Below are 15,279 nucleotides of genomic sequence, written 5' to 3' on the forward strand. Positions count from 1 at the left end.
CTAAGACTGTTAGAAATGCACGTGTGTAAAATATTCCAATCATATATGTGTCATACACATATATTTGTCAGACATAATTTCTGGTTAGCTAGCCTTGTGAAGATGGTTGTTAAGCACTGAAGCTCTGATGCTTGGAGTCTGTTTGATTTGCTCAAAAGTACCTGAAGATATTGAGAGCTAAAATGAAACTTTCCCTGTTGGCAGATTAATTTGTAGAAAATGAGTGATGTTAAAGCAGTGTTGTATAAAGTACTGAAATCTCACACTCAAGTAAAAGTATAGGTACCCCTCCAAAATATGACTTTGGTAAAAGTCCAAGTCACTGACTGAAATGTTACTTGAGTTAAAGTCTTAAAGTATCCGAAACGTCTTGTACTTAAGTATGAGAATTATTGTATAAATAGATGTACTTAAGTAATGTAATGAAAAGTATAAGTAAAAAGTAAACAAGGCAAATGCAGTTTGAATGACATTTTTGATATTTTGGTAAACTTTGAAGGTCAAATACACTTAAAATCTACACACAACCAAGTGCAGGCAAAATTTAGACCAGGTTTAGACAGAAAATACAAACTTTGTGAACCTTTAAGTTTTTCTTCTTCAAGTAAGGTCAGTGCTGAAAATGAGGCGTACATTACACCATTAAGAAAAAAATGAAACAAAAGAGGCTGCTACTGTTATTGCCATCATTATAAACAAAATTTAAAGAAAAAAGATAGGAGAAAAGTTAAGCTTATCTGGCATCTGAAGAGGGAGTCCAGTTTGAAACCCCTTTTGTAAACCTTTCTAAAAAATAAATAAAATAACTCCGTACAGAAAATGAGGCCAACATCACCAAGAAAAAAAGCTGTTACGATTACTGTACTTCACAAGCTATAGGAGGTGCACACACAACCGGTCATTATCCAAAAGAAAAAAAGAATTGGGAGGGATCTGGCATCTGAGGAGGAAGACCTTTTTTGTAAAACTACCTTAAAACCTAAAAAGGGGGAGTTTCTGTAAGATAGAATTTCCACATCTTTGGGCAGGCATAACATGCATGGGGTCAAAACAATGTTGCGTTCTCTCTCTCTCTCTCTCTCTCTCTCTCTCTCTCTCTTTTTTTTTGTAACGAGTAACTAAACCGAACAATGAAAATGTATTGGAGTAAAAGTATGCAATTAAGTTTGGAAATATAGTGAAGTAAAAGTGAAAGTTGTCAAAAAATGTTAAACTCCAGGAAAGTACAATGTATTCCAAAATATACTTAAGTACAGTAGTGAAGTATTTTTACTTCGTTACAATACAACACTGTGTTAAAGTGTATCGTGCTGAAAACGAAATAAATGCTAAATGAAAGAAAAAGCAGAACAAATTAATATGATACCTTGTTGTTGGTTGAATTTAATCATGGCTCAAAAAGCCATCTTCAATTGATTGAGAACGGACACACAGCGAACCAAGTCTTCACACTATGAGTAGTGGATTTAGATTTCCCCACCTGTGTATGACACTGTCATCTTTTAACGTTGCGCTTTCATTGTGTGGTCCAGCGTAACGAGTGTGGGGGAGCGGGGGGCAGTCGTGGGAGGGAGCTGTGCAGACGCCATATATGGGCACACCACCGACTCTGCACTGCCATTGGCTGTGGGCCCTATGCAGCTGCTTGTCAACAAGATGGCCTTCCTCCTCTCGCCGTTTTGACACTGATTATTTTGGTATCCCAAGAACATACCGTAAAAGCTTGTGTCACTTCTAAATAGATAGTGGGAGAGCGATTTTTAAGAGTCCTAACAAGGCGCACAGTCAACTAGTCTGTGTTCAGAGAACTGACAGGCACACAAGCCGCGATAGCAGCCACCACTAGACAAGGTTTATAATAGAAAGTAGCTGTAGGCTAATGTCGACGTTAGCCCGCTAGTGAGTTAGCTTAGCTACGTGGACTCGGATAGTCAACTCGTGTCACCTGCATTTGACTAAACAGACTGGTTTGGTAAGAAGAAAATACAGCGAAGAAATTCTGGTCACCAATTGTCTGCAGATCAAGAGGATTGTCTGTGGAGGTTAACATCGCTAAGGTAATCCAACAACTAAACTATGAAGCTAAGAGGTTTTTTTTTTTGTTTTTTTTTACCGTAGCTTGTTAGCAAGGTCTGTCATGTTATTATGCAGGTAAGTTGTGCTTATCAGTTAGCAAGCTAGTTAGCTAAGGAAGGACCTGTTAACTCTCTAACTAGTCATTAATACGCCGCAATATGGTTTAAAGTTTCACAAACACAGTTGGTTTAGACGTAGTTGGTGAACAATAACACTGTAGGTTGGCAGGTTCTGTTTGACCGATTATGGCTGGACATTTGCGTTACTACGACGCTAAGTAAGCTAACAGTTAAACCAGCTAGTCTCCCAGCTATTTGTTGGTCAAAGACGCTCAAATGGGATTGCGACAATACAAAACAACTGTAGGGTTGTCACTGTTGTTTACAGTATTTTTGGTGCATTCATCTTTTTGGTTGTCAGTTGGCAGCTTGTAACATTTCAGCTCGCCTATCCAGGGTCATGAGGTTATCGAAAACACAGCCAGAAAAGTAATCGTTAAGTGACTCGTAGGCCTTCGATTTAGGCTGTGAAAATTTATTCACAGGTAGAATTAAACACCGACTTATACTCACAACAACGTTGGTGTTTATGTTGCTATAACTCCTTAGTGTGAAACAAATACTGCAAAAGAAACTACCGTACTTCCTTTAACGTAATTGTAATTAAAAGCCATGTTCAGACATGTAGGCTAAAACCTTAGTGACATTCTTAGATAAACAAAAACACGTCAACATCTTGGGCAGTATCATAGTACATCCGTCAGTACGTCAATATATGAACATGTTCTGGGGTGATTACATTATCAGAGAATAAATGAATAACATGATAATCCCAACAGGCCCAAAAATGAAGATGCACCGTAGACTTAATCGCTGCCTTCTATGACACGTTTTACTTGTTGCAAGGAGGTGTATACAACAGATGGCAGTACATGAATATGTTTATAGAAAATCAGTTTTTGTGACAGTGGCTCAGTAAAAGCTAGCGCTGTTATTGCTATGATGGTGTTAAAGTGGTTGATATGCCAGTAATTAACTCACACCGTGTGCTGTTTGATGGGGTTTTGTTAGACAATGCATGATTGACCCTCCTTGAAGGTGTTCAATAGAAAAGAGTGCTGTGTTGACACAATGGCTTTTAGGATTGTCTTATCAAAGCTTGCTTCAGAGTCTGACTTGTGACGGTGTCGGAGCAAAAAAACATGCATATGTGCGCACACACACACGCACACATACAGTCACAAGCCAGTCAGCCACTTGCCAGCCACTTGTCCCAGTTGAACTGACAGACTGCCCTCATGTAGGGTTCCTGGGCAGACTGCTGGAGTAATGCACTCAACTCCATTGTTCTGTTGACAGTGTGAAGCAAAGCTGGCCGGCTGGTTGCTTGTCTGTTGCATTGTCTTCAGAGAAGCGCATGCAGTGAAGGAGATTGAGCTAAGATTCTTTTGCATGCTCTCTGTACAGTCATTCATAGGATTTTTGGCATCTTGAGTCATAATTCAGTTCAGAAAGGAACATGGAGGAGAGCTGGTGGATTCAAAAGCGCTGACCTGGAATTAGTTTTGTGCTTATGAGCCTGATTTACTTTTGTTTTAATCTATGTATGTATATACTTACTTCTGCAAGAGAATCTTTGAACGTAACGCTCGTTTCTAAGTGGAAAGCTCAGACATTGATGCCAAACTTTCTAATCCAACGTGTTAAACTTTAAGTTGGCATTCAATTGGGATCTTGTACATTGTTGTCTGAACACAGACATCAGCTGCAGTTTAGTGAAACCATTATCCTGGTTAGAGGGATATGTCAGCTGACATTACGCTTTCCAGCAGAAATTCTGTTTCACTTTAATGGGCCAAAACAAGGTGCTGATGTATTTTTACACATATCAGTACTTCTTGTTTATGTTTCCTTGTGTGCCCATTTGCGTGGGTTGTCACCTTTTTGACTGGAGCAGTAATGTAAAGGCCTTTGACTTTAAAAACTTGTATATCCAGACACATTTTGCAATCTTAGAAACACTTAATCGGTGTTCAGCTCAGAGGAGGAATGATGTACTCTGTATTATTGACATGATTTACGTACGTAGCTAGATAGCAGAACTGCTATCTAAACTTTTGGTCTGGTCCAATTCACAAATCTATTTGGTTTAAGTACAGACCACTGTGAAATTTGATTGGACCTATTTTGTCTGTTACATGTTGTGAGAGCTTGACTTGCACCATCCTTAAATAAGGTCCTAGTTGATATGTCTGCATACTTTAAGAGCTGCTCACTTCTGTATGTGGAAGTAGTTGAGTGTTAATGCATAGAGGGAAAACACAATTCACTTCTGACCCAACGACGCAGTCCTGGGCGCTGTGGTGTGGGGTCACTAGCTGCCGCTGTGCTTCGGCAGGATTTGGAGGATTAGATTGTTGCAGAAAGCTTAGAACCAAACTCAAGGCTTTATTTGCAGGAAATGTTTTAAATGGTAAAAGAAAAAGGAAAAAAAACATCTAACTTGGATCAACTCACGGGAGTAATGCAGTGCACCAAAGACTGAATGAGAGACGGCCCTTCAGCTGTGGGATACTTTGCGGGTTATGTATGTTAAGTCACACTGACTTCTGTTTTTACACCTTTTAAGACATTTGGAAGAAGCTTTCCAGATTTAATACAGTTGGAAAATACTGGACTGTGAAGTTGGCTAAGAATGGCTCCTTTTCCAAAAATGAGATCTCACGGCTGCACAAATAAGGGTCTATGCTGTGTATCAGTCATTTTAAAAAGCCCATAGTCTGTAACCACTTTATATCTTTGACCCCACATTATGGAAGGTAGTCAAACAGATCACACAGTACGTTTCGTTATATATTTTTTCTTTTTCTTTTTTTTTATATATATATCTTCATGTTGTTGGATGACTTTTCAGTGTTGAAATGGTAAATTAATCTGTAATGTAACTGAACTGAAACAGTCCAGAAAGCCTGTGGCATTTTTTGTACTGCAGTGCAGTTGTTCTGTAGTCTGACAACGGAGGCAGAAAGTACCTTTGAAATTCTTTATGGAGCTTCATTGAAACACAAACACAGTGAGCAGATATTGAAAACAGCAAGTGACAGAATGGAGTTTTAACCTGATGACAGCGACATGAGTAACCTGGCTGTGTGAGTGTGTCACGCTTCAGCTGATTTTACCTAAGTTTTTTTTCTTTTGGGTGACTTCATAGTAGGGTTGTGTAGCTGTGGGTGGACTGCCTATCTTCTGGCTCCTCTTATAGTGTCTTCCAATATGGTATGAAGCGACGCATTGCATTCTGTGAAAAGAACAAGTAAGAGGAGTGGATGACGAGTAGGTGGAGTGGTTACAAATAGTCCCGATGAGGTCATAGACAAGGCCAATAAAAAGGTTCTTTAGGTTTTTTGGGGTTTTTTTCCTCCTCACAATGGTATAATTTGTTTACTCTTAGTTGAGTTGTTTCTCTGTGATTATGGAGGAAGCAAATGTAATGGTTCACCACACTGTGTGGGTGGTGCTTGCTCTTTGCACCTTTCAGCCAGTCCATTAGTCCAAATGTACAAAGCGCTACATAGGCAGCATTTTAGACAAAAAGGCACAAATTACCCATTTTAAAGCATATTACTTACCTTACAGTGGCCAAAATGGAGAGCAACAGGCTAACGTGTCATCTTGAACATGTCAACAACTTAGTGGGTAAGCTCTTTGATCACCTTTGTCGTGCAGCAGGAGGTGAAGAGTTTTATTAAGAGCTCTGCATTCAACAAGCATTCAACATTCAGTGTGAGAATTCCAGGCGGTAAGCTTGTTTCTTCCATAGTTCGATATTTTTTATTTTTTTATTTATTTATTTATTTTAATTCTCCTCCTTTTGGGGGATGAGTTCAGCAAATCAGTTGGCATAATAATAAGAAATCACAGCAGAATAGGGCTCGGGCACGTGACGTCACTACGTGAGCGGCGGCCATACTGGAGGCTCAGAACTGTTTTGTTTACATTGTTTTCCACTGCGCGCAGACGTACTCCCGCCTGGTCTTGGAACTTTCTTCGTTGGTTTATCTATTTTACTTATTGTCTTTGCCACTGGTCGCACGTTGCTGTGTCGTGGGGTGCAATAGCGTAAGCCGTGACAGGAATGGGGGGGAAATCGTAAATGGTTTATCTTTTTACCGGTTTCCTGCTTGGAGGCGCACCCACGGAGACCAAGTGTCCGAGATAACAAAGCGTCGTCGACTAGCATGGATCGCTGCTGTAAAACGACCAAGCATAACTTTCCACTCAATCCCGGTGTCGATGAGAGTGTGTTCTCTGCATTTTCATTCTGGTAAGTTACAGACTTTTGTGTGCTGAGGTAAAGATCCCCGCCTTCACAAGAGGACACTGTCAGTTGGAAGCAAGGGATGTCTCAATGGGTTAAAAGCGGAGGACAAATTTCGTGTGTATGCATGTATACATGACAATAAATCTGATCTTAATCTTAATCTTAATTTAATGTGGAAAATACAAGGAAAATTGCCCATCACCAAATTCACATGGAAAGGGCGATTGGAACTGTCAGAAACAATTCACCTTTTTGTCAGCAAAAGTACCTATCAACATAGTTTTGCCATGCGAAGGTGAAGACAAAACATTCTTTGACAAGATTGTGTCTGTATGTTGTACTCTGACCACCATGAGCAGGAGTGTTGTGCAAAGTTGAAGTCGTCTGAAATAAATATGCTTTGAGATACAGCCAAGTGTGTGTGTTTCATTATTTATTTACAAGTAGAGTAACATGACAAAAGTGTAAAGTGTCATTATAATTGAAACTGTTGCAGTATAAGCACTGACACCACATACTATATACGCAATTATGTCCGAAAGGGTGAACTTAGGCAGTAAATCTTCGTCGACAATCCATTCCTTGCTCGGTATTTCATAAGGGTCCAGTCCGTTTATAACGCCAATCTTCTGTATGTACCGATCTCTGGCTTCCTTTTGTAATGTATCCCGGTATATCCCACATCCTTTCTTCGATTTTAACATGCTTTTCTCTCACTTTTCTCTCACTGTTTGGTCCTTGATCTCCGTCTTGCCTTGGGTTTGTTTACGAGATTGTGCCTCCAATATGGCGACCATATCCCAGAATGCAACGCGTGCCCGAGCCCTATAGATTAACGGTGACTTTGCAGATTTACAGAATTTTTTTTATTACATTTTTTTTATAAACTGTATTCTCAATTTCACTTTTTTCATTTTTTCAATTTCATTTTTTTTTTTTTAGCCGATCAAGTATGATGAGAGATAAACAGGCCTCTCTGCTACATTACCGTTGCCACACTGTCCGAATCAGACATGACACACTTTGAGTTAGATTTCCTACAGCCCACAGCTTCAGGCTCACAATTATTTAGGACCTGCCCAAGGGAAGGATAAAGAAAAACGAAGAGCTGAGACGGGTCATCAGAGCGAGAGTTTGAGCAGTAATGTAATTGGTAACGGGTCATATGAGTCGTATAAGTTGCTGTGGTTGCTCAGAGAAGGGACATCTCGGTCAGAAAGGCTTCATCAGAAAACGTATCTATTTCATTAATTTTTTGTTTTTGTTTTTAACTGTTTAAGTAACCCTTTTAAGCCTGTAATTAATCCAATTTGGAGGAATAGAAATAAAAAAAAAACTTAATGTGCTTTAACGTTCAGAACATTTAATCAAATGATTTCAGTTACTTCAGAAACAGTGGGATGCCATTGTTTTGAGCGCTGTAATTAACTTGGAATTTATATATGTCAGTTCCCTGAGAGACAAGGTGTCGAAGCCACCATTTAAGGAGCCATTTTGTTCATGAAAAACCATGTGACAAGAAGTGATATCACAGAGAGGGACACTTGATGACTGCAACTGCTGCATGCCCGGGGTTGGTGACAGATCATTTCAGATTGTAACTGGGTACACTCAGGTGAGCAGGTCAGATAGTATGACTATGGCCTTAAAAATGAGTATTTGAAAAATGATGCGTGAAATCTTCACAGGACTTTAAAGTACTTTATCCACAACCATTTTCTAAAATCTTTGTAAAGCGAGGATAAAATCAGTTTGCTGCATGAATTGTACGTTAATGTATTTGTTGATTCACAACTCGTACAAGTATAAGGTTGTGTATAAGTAATGTTGGTAGAATGGAGTGGGTGAATGGTGACTCAACCTAATTGGATTTCACTATGGTAGAAGGGACATTGTTGTCAGTTGTCCTGTGAGTGAACAGGAGAGCCTTAGTTGTGTTCTTAAAGCCATCTTCATCTAGCTTTGGGCTTGACGGCATTTTCTTTCCCTTGGTCATGCTTTAGGCAAACCCAAAGAATCGAGGGAGAGGGAAGGTTTAAGGTCCGCTAACGCCGTTTGAAAGACAGACTTCCTTGTTGACACATCTGCATTGAAGCCATCACTAAAACATTGGTAGACTTCATGGCTGACAGTGCGATTCCCTTAAGAATCGAAAAGAGGCCAGGGTTTAAGGAACGGCTCCTAATTATCTGCGACACAAGGGATTCTTTTTCTTCAGGTCACATTGTATTAATGATTAGGCCTCTCGGATCTTTTTTTGTTCCGTTGCTCATTTGTTTGTCTTCGTGAAATATGATTCCGCTCGTCTTCTTTGTGTTCACTCTCAGTTCTATTTAACAACTCGCCACACTCTTATTTCGGGTGTCATTAATTTTCGAATCCAAAAGGAGCGTGCAATAAAATCTAACGATAAAGACTAATTGGATTTTTTATTTATTTATTTTTTGTACAAAGAATGTATTTTTCATGTATGTGGCTCCACTGCCACACATAGTTGGCACGTTTAGTTCAGTCAGAGCTTTTTGTTTCGATGAGATTTGAGGAGAATCCTTTTTCTAACTTTAATGGGAACGCTAAGAGCCTTAGACTTCGAACCCCCACTGCTTCCACCAGAGGAGGGAGAAAAGTCACTTTTTGCACGAGACCGTTTCAGAGGCTGGGTCTGAGGAAATGGTGCAGAAAAGTCACGGTTAGAAAGCAGCATAGTGCTTCCTTGTGCCACTGTGAAATTTGAAGTTTAAGTTTACTCTTCTGGTGGCTCCGGTCAGCGTTAGCAGTTGGCTTGGCTCAGAAATTCTTTCTGATTCCTCAAATTGAGAGTAAACTGACCGTTTAGTAGTACTTAATACAGCCCACTGTAAAAAAACAAAAAATATATCTTTGAATACGGATAAATAAAAATACATTATTTAATTTTTAAATGTAAATTAAGAATAAATGTGGCATGTTTTTACATGTATTTTCCTTTTTCCCCCCCCACGTAGCACAAATATGCAATGGTTTTAGATAATTGCACCCTATGTAACAGGGTACATTGTACTTTCTTATTTGTCAGAAATTGATATGAATTATGATAATCCTGTCCATTTGATCCATTTTAATCCTTTAATGCCGCTTAAGTATGTAATGTATAAGAAGTAACCTTCAGAATGGGTGTGTTTGTATTTGAATGGGTTGTAAAGTGCTTTGTTGAACTACTTTGGTTAAGAGGCATTATATAAGTGCAGACAATTTACCAGTGGATGAAACGAGTTGCTCCGTTGCCACTTGTATCTGTCCTTAAGTATCCCGGCACGTTCCTGGCATTCCCCACAGCTGGCCTAGCTACAGAAGCAAAGCATGCTGGGTGGACGAAAGGCTTCCCCCTCCTTATTTTGTAGTATAGGCTCTTTGGCATGGAGAAAGGGGTGAGGACGGCAACAACAGTTTTGCCTCTACCCCACCCCCTGCTGCCGTTTGCTATAAATAGGTCCAGCATATGCCTGCGTGCTCCTCCCTATGTTGCCTCCTATTAAGCAAGTCCTCTTTGAAACGCTGAGATGCAGAGGGAGAGGGGAGAATGCATTTGGTGCTCTTGTGTTCCTTCTTTCATCCCTTTCATCTGCCGGCTGCAGATCTCAAACCTGAAATGTAATCTGCTTTGATTTGATTTGGAGGCTCCAAAGTAGAGGATGTTATCTTGGTATGCATTAGCAAATGTAACTGCTAATTGAGTTTGGCAAAAGTGTGAGGCAGGCTATTTGCGATTAGTTTTAATGATAGTATGATAGCTGTGTTCTCTGCACGCAAGTGGTCTGGCTGCGGGTGCAGAACGATCGCAGCTTGTCTGAATACCTCAAGGCAACTGTTCAGTACAGCCCCAATTTGTTATTGATTATCTAGATTAATCCTAACACTGACAGGGGTTTTTACAGTAGTGAACTTATCTCTATTTTAATTTCTGAAGCTGTCTTTTTTTATTTCCCCTCTCTGCCTGTACCTCACCGTTTTCTCCTTATGTCTTTGCATTGATGCAGGTTGTATGCTCGGTGCAGGTGGGGATCTTTGTGTCGGTGCCGATCGGGTTGGCACTGGAACAAGGAGTCGACAATGAGAGCTTTTGGTGTTTGCTGGCCAGCATAGATGCAGATATGCCACGGTGGTCTCCATCCTGATGGACCGAGACACCTTCTCCCACATCCGGCTGTGGTGCCCACGCCCGTTTGGCACCTACTCCCAGAACAAAGCCAGGAGTCCAGGCTCAGGGAGCAGCAGTGGAGGTGGCAGTGGTGCAGGGTCCCCCTCGCTCTGCAAGCCTGAGCCATCTCAAGGTGCCAGAAGGACAGCAGATGAAAGTGAAGATGTAGGGATGATTGTTGGGGTGCAGGAGGGAGGTGGAGAAGAGGAGGATGTGGGCTCAGAGAACACTCCACCTGAACCTGAGCTTGAATCCAGCTCCCTGTCGAGGAGCCAGACCCCACAACCCCCTTCAGCTCCTCCCTCACCACCCACTTCAGGGGCCCAGATGGAAGATGGACGTGTGCTGTTAGACACCTGGTATGTTATAAAGCCAGGCAACACCAAGGAGAAGATTGCCTTCTTTGTTGCACACCAGTTCAGTGGAGCAGGTCAGCCTAGACCGAGCGCCATGAAGGTAAGACGCTGACACAACATGAAGCACTGATTGCTGTGTTTGTAAGAGCTTTTAGTTTGATTTAGGTCCTTCTCAATTAAGGATGGATTACTTCTTCCCCACAGGTTAAAGGTAACTGGGCAACTGACTGCAGTAAAGCCAAAAGACGAAGACGATGCTCATCCTATGACCCTCCAACACGCTCCAACATTGTCAGTCATGACACCACCATCGCACCTCCCAGCCCCGATGAGCCACAGCTTGGAGGTGTGAGCGAAACTGACCTGCTTTCTGTGGCAGAGATGGTTGCCTTGGTTGAGCAGAGGACTGCCATGGCCCTTCAGGGGATTGTGGCAGTTCATGGAAATCATCACCAGCCCTCTACTACTACTCACAGTCTGGACCTTACTCCCAACCAGCACACTCTACTCCGAGGCACAGTATCAGATCCCTCTCCTATGGTATTTGTGTCAAACAGTTCAAATGGTCAGCCCTCCAAAGAGGACGAGAAGCGATCATCTCCAATCCAGACAGACCAGGAACTCGAGGAGCAGCAAGAGTCATGCAAGGTAGCACAGGCCATTGCACATTTCGAGTCCCAGAACCTTGAGAATCGTCTCCATCTGGGCCCTGGTCCTGGAATCCAGTCTTCTAATCAAGACAAAGATGGGGAGCAAAGGAGAGGAGGGGAGTCTGACACTGTATCACCACCTCCACCAACCAGCCATAGTCATGGGGAGGTTAGGATAGCTTTCAGAGTATCAAATCTGGACCCACGTTCTCAGCTGGAACCAGCTGGCCGGTCCCGGTGTATGTTTATGAGCTGTGGTGGTGGGAGTAATCAAGCAGCAGCCAGGGCCAAAGAGAAAATCACCTGTGACCTGTACCAGCTTGTAAGTCCCTCATCAAGAGACCCCAGCAGTCTGCTGCTCGCCGCCACTACTGCTGCCCCCAAACCAGATGGAGACCTCCATCACTCAGATAGGCCGGCCTGTAGCAGCCCAGACCCAAGCCAGGAGCATTCATCTGGGGAGAAAAAGGCTGCAGGTGTGGGGAGGGAGCGTGTGACTGGTTTCCATGTGGAGGTGGTGGTAACTGGTGCTGTGGACCAATGTGTTTTCTATGGCAAGGACAGCACTGAGAACGTGCAGGAGGAGACGGTGTGTTTTGCTGTGCCTAGTGGTGGAGGGAGTGGTGGAGGAGTTGGAAACTCGACTGACCCTTCATCAGATGACCCCCCTCCAGGACAACTCTTTTTCTTTCAGCCCCCTCGGGGACCAGAGGAGGATGTAAAAGCTAAGGCCACTGGCAGTGGGTCAGGAATGTGCTCTTTGGACTGTGCCAACAACAACAGTCCTGGGGCAGGGGTGGCAGTGAGCTCAGGGGAGCGGGCATCTCGACCAGGCTCTCCAAGTGTTGGGGAAGACTGCTCAGACCCTTCACTGTGTCGCCTCTACCGCCACGTGTCTCATGACTTCCTGGAGATCCGCTTCCAGATTCAGCGACTCCTGGAACCACGACAGTACATGCTACTGCTCCCCGACCACATCATGGTCAACATCTTCAGCTACCTGCCTACACGCTCTTTGGCAGCCCTTAAGTGCACCTGTCACTACTTCAAAGCGCTGATTGAGACATACGGGGTGCGCGCAGTGGATTCACGGTGGAATCAAGACCCTCTCTACAGGGATGACCCCTGCAAACAGTGTAAGCGACAGTATGAGCGCGGGGACGTTTCTTTGTGCCGTTGGCATCCCAAACCTTACCACCATGACCTGCCTTATGGACGTTCCTACTGGATGTGCTGCCGGCGTACGGACAAAGACACGCCAGGCTGCCGTGTTGGGCTCCACGATAACAACTGGGTCCAGCAGCCTGCTGACGGCTCTCAGCCCATTCGCACCAAGAGGGAGGACAGGAGGGAGGAGGCCAGGTAGACTGAGCGAGTACACAGCACACGAACCTACTCTAATCTCATTCAGTGTACCTCCTCCCTTCTCTCCCATCGCTGGTCAGAGGATGGGGAAACAAAGAGAGCATGAGGAGGAATCAACACTCCAGGACTTCATTTTTTCTTTGCGTTCATCCTTCTTTCTGATGCTTGCCTCAGCAGACTGAGGTTGAGAGGTAAAGAAGGAGAAGTGTGTCACACTCCTTGCCTTTTTTTTTTTTTTTTTTTTTTTTTTTTTCTCAAGCCCTCCAGAATCCCTCTATCCCCTACTGTGCTCCACAGTGGCTGCTTTTTAAAGTTTGCATACCAGGGTTGGGGTCCTCTCCTGCTGCTGTCAGTCGGTCCTTTCTCTGCCCCCTAATCATTAGGTTTTTGTCTAATTATGCACATGGCAGTTTCAGTAGGTAACTCATGTGAAAACATTGCAGTGTATTTCATTGAGATTAGCATTCATAACGAGATGCATAAAAATGTAATGCCCTAGAGCCTGCTTACTACTCCACTCGTTGTGTTCTGTGTTGTATCACAAACCTCCACGTTAGCTGTACAGTGGTGCTTTAAGGAATGAGCTGTATGGAGATGTCAAACTTTTCACTGATGGAATGTTCAGTTACAATAGAAATGTGATTGTATGAAGCAAACTTGATTTTTCCATTGTACAAGATGCCGTTCTTACCTGTCCTGCACCATGCGTTTCTATTTTTCTGAATGTTCTGTAATGTACTATGTCGGTCAGTCCCCTGATGATGCTGCTGAAATCATTGCTTCTTTCACGGATTTTAATTCTGAAACAGCCATACCATTGGTTGATGACAGGCACAGTCTTGCTTAGACCCTCGTCATTGTTTTAGAGTGGACCCTAACCTTGCTGACCAGCCATAAAGAGGAGCCACAGAGTACTTTCTGGTTTACAGAGAATTATGGGAGATGGACTTGAATGGGATTAAAAAGAGAAACTTGATGTCACTTTGGAAAGGCCTGATGTCACTTTGTATGGTTTGATTGATTTTGCTTGTTTGCCTTTTTTTTTTTTTCCTTTTTTTTTTGTTTTTTTTTGTTTGGCTGTTTTTATTGGGTTGTGTGTCAGAATGTTTGCTGTTGTATTTGCTTTTATTCTTGAGGACTGTGTTCTCTTTGTATCGGTCTGTCACCCTACTCAACCTGCAAAGATGTTTTTTTTGTTTTTTGAAATACTCCATCTTTGTTTTAACCCCCAGCTCTCTTCTATCCCTCCATCCCACCGTCCTCCGATCCGGCCGAGGGCAGCGTTTGCCAAAGCCGTCATTCGCGGTTTAAAGCGAGTGAAACCATCCACCACAGTCAGCAGAAACTCTATACACCAGCTTCCAGCCTTAAAAGCCCCCTACCTCTTACCCACCCTGCAGGAGACAGAGGTGTCGGATACCTCACAGATGATCAAGAGTATTGGGATTTGCACAGACCGTTTAAGTTGCTAGGTTTCAGATGCTTGTTGCACTCCATCCAGCTTTACTGGATCCACCCAAAACTCTTGGTGTTGGGAGTGCAAGATGAACAGTGCCTGGCGATGGCTTGGACTTTTCCTTAGGAAAACAGAAAACTCTCTTTATCTGTCCTTCCCCTCTCTCTCCCTTGCTTTTACACTCCCAGACCCCTGTAAGCTGACAGACTGGACACTGAGAAACTGATGTGTTGAATGATGTTGAAACTGCATGGAGATGGGAATGATGGTTGGGTAGTCATGGGAGACCTCTGTAGGTTGGAGATGTGTACAATGCTAATGGGAAATATCTGCTTAAATAAAAACAAGTGATGATTAAAACTGGAAATCTGAAGCCCTGGGTTGTTCGCGTGGTGTGTAAGTAAATACAAGGCTGGCTGCTAATGACTTTCAAACAGTTGATTATTATTATTATTTCTTTAGAATGATGATGTTCAGGCTTATTAGAGCTGATTTTGGGGTGATTAGCAGTTAAACGGCTTGTGAGTGGGATACACTTTTGGACAAAAGGAAAAAATTAACACTTGCGTCTTGAAGTCATAACTACAAACTGTGTTATTATGACACCATGTAATGATTTTGTCTGCTTAAATGCAAACGTAATCCAGAAGCTGCCCAGGGAAACCAGGTCCCTAATATGAACACTTGAGTAAATGTGTCAGACAATCAGCACTGTGTAGTTCTCACTCTGGAGTGTGGAGGTGGTTGGTATGAAGTCACTGCAATCTTTCATTGATCTTGTTTTGAGCAAAAGTTTTAAGGTTGGGGGAAAAAAAAAAAAAAAAAAAGAAGAAAAATACAATTTCAGGGCTACTTAAAGCTTTATTGATTTAAACTTTC

The 15,279-nt window shown here is 42.6% G+C and overlaps 1 protein-coding gene across 1 annotated transcript; it reads left to right on the forward strand.

The window, feature by feature from the left end:
* Positions 1–1,651: 1,651 nt before the first annotated feature.
* fbxo46 (F-box protein 46) lies at positions 1,652–14,773 on the forward strand. The gene is made up of 3 exons (XM_075473968.1): positions 1,652–2,057; positions 10,413–11,029; positions 11,134–14,773. Exons 2-3 carry the CDS (start codon positions 10,550–10,552, stop codon positions 12,943–12,945), a joined length of 2,292 nt encoding a protein of 763 aa, XP_075330083.1. The 5' UTR covers positions 1,652–2,057; positions 10,413–10,549; the 3' UTR covers positions 12,946–14,773.
* Positions 14,774–15,279: the final 506 nt, after the last annotated feature.

The sequence above is a fragment of the Odontesthes bonariensis genome, chromosome 9 (genome assembly GCF_027942865.1).
Source record: "Odontesthes bonariensis isolate fOdoBon6 chromosome 9, fOdoBon6.hap1, whole genome shotgun sequence".
Classification (NCBI taxonomy): domain Eukaryota; kingdom Metazoa; phylum Chordata; class Actinopteri; order Atheriniformes; family Atherinopsidae; genus Odontesthes; species Odontesthes bonariensis.

Excerpts from the sequence above, each read along its gene's own strand:
- fbxo46 (XM_075473968.1), top strand. The coding sequence starts at position 10,550 with ATGGACCGAGACACCTTCTCCCACATCCGGCTGTGGTGCCCACGCCCG. Across the intron at positions 11,030-11,133 it reads CTAGACCGAGCGCCATGAAG|GTTAAAGGTAACTGGGCAAC; the intron begins GTAAGACGCTGA and ends TCTTCCCCACAG.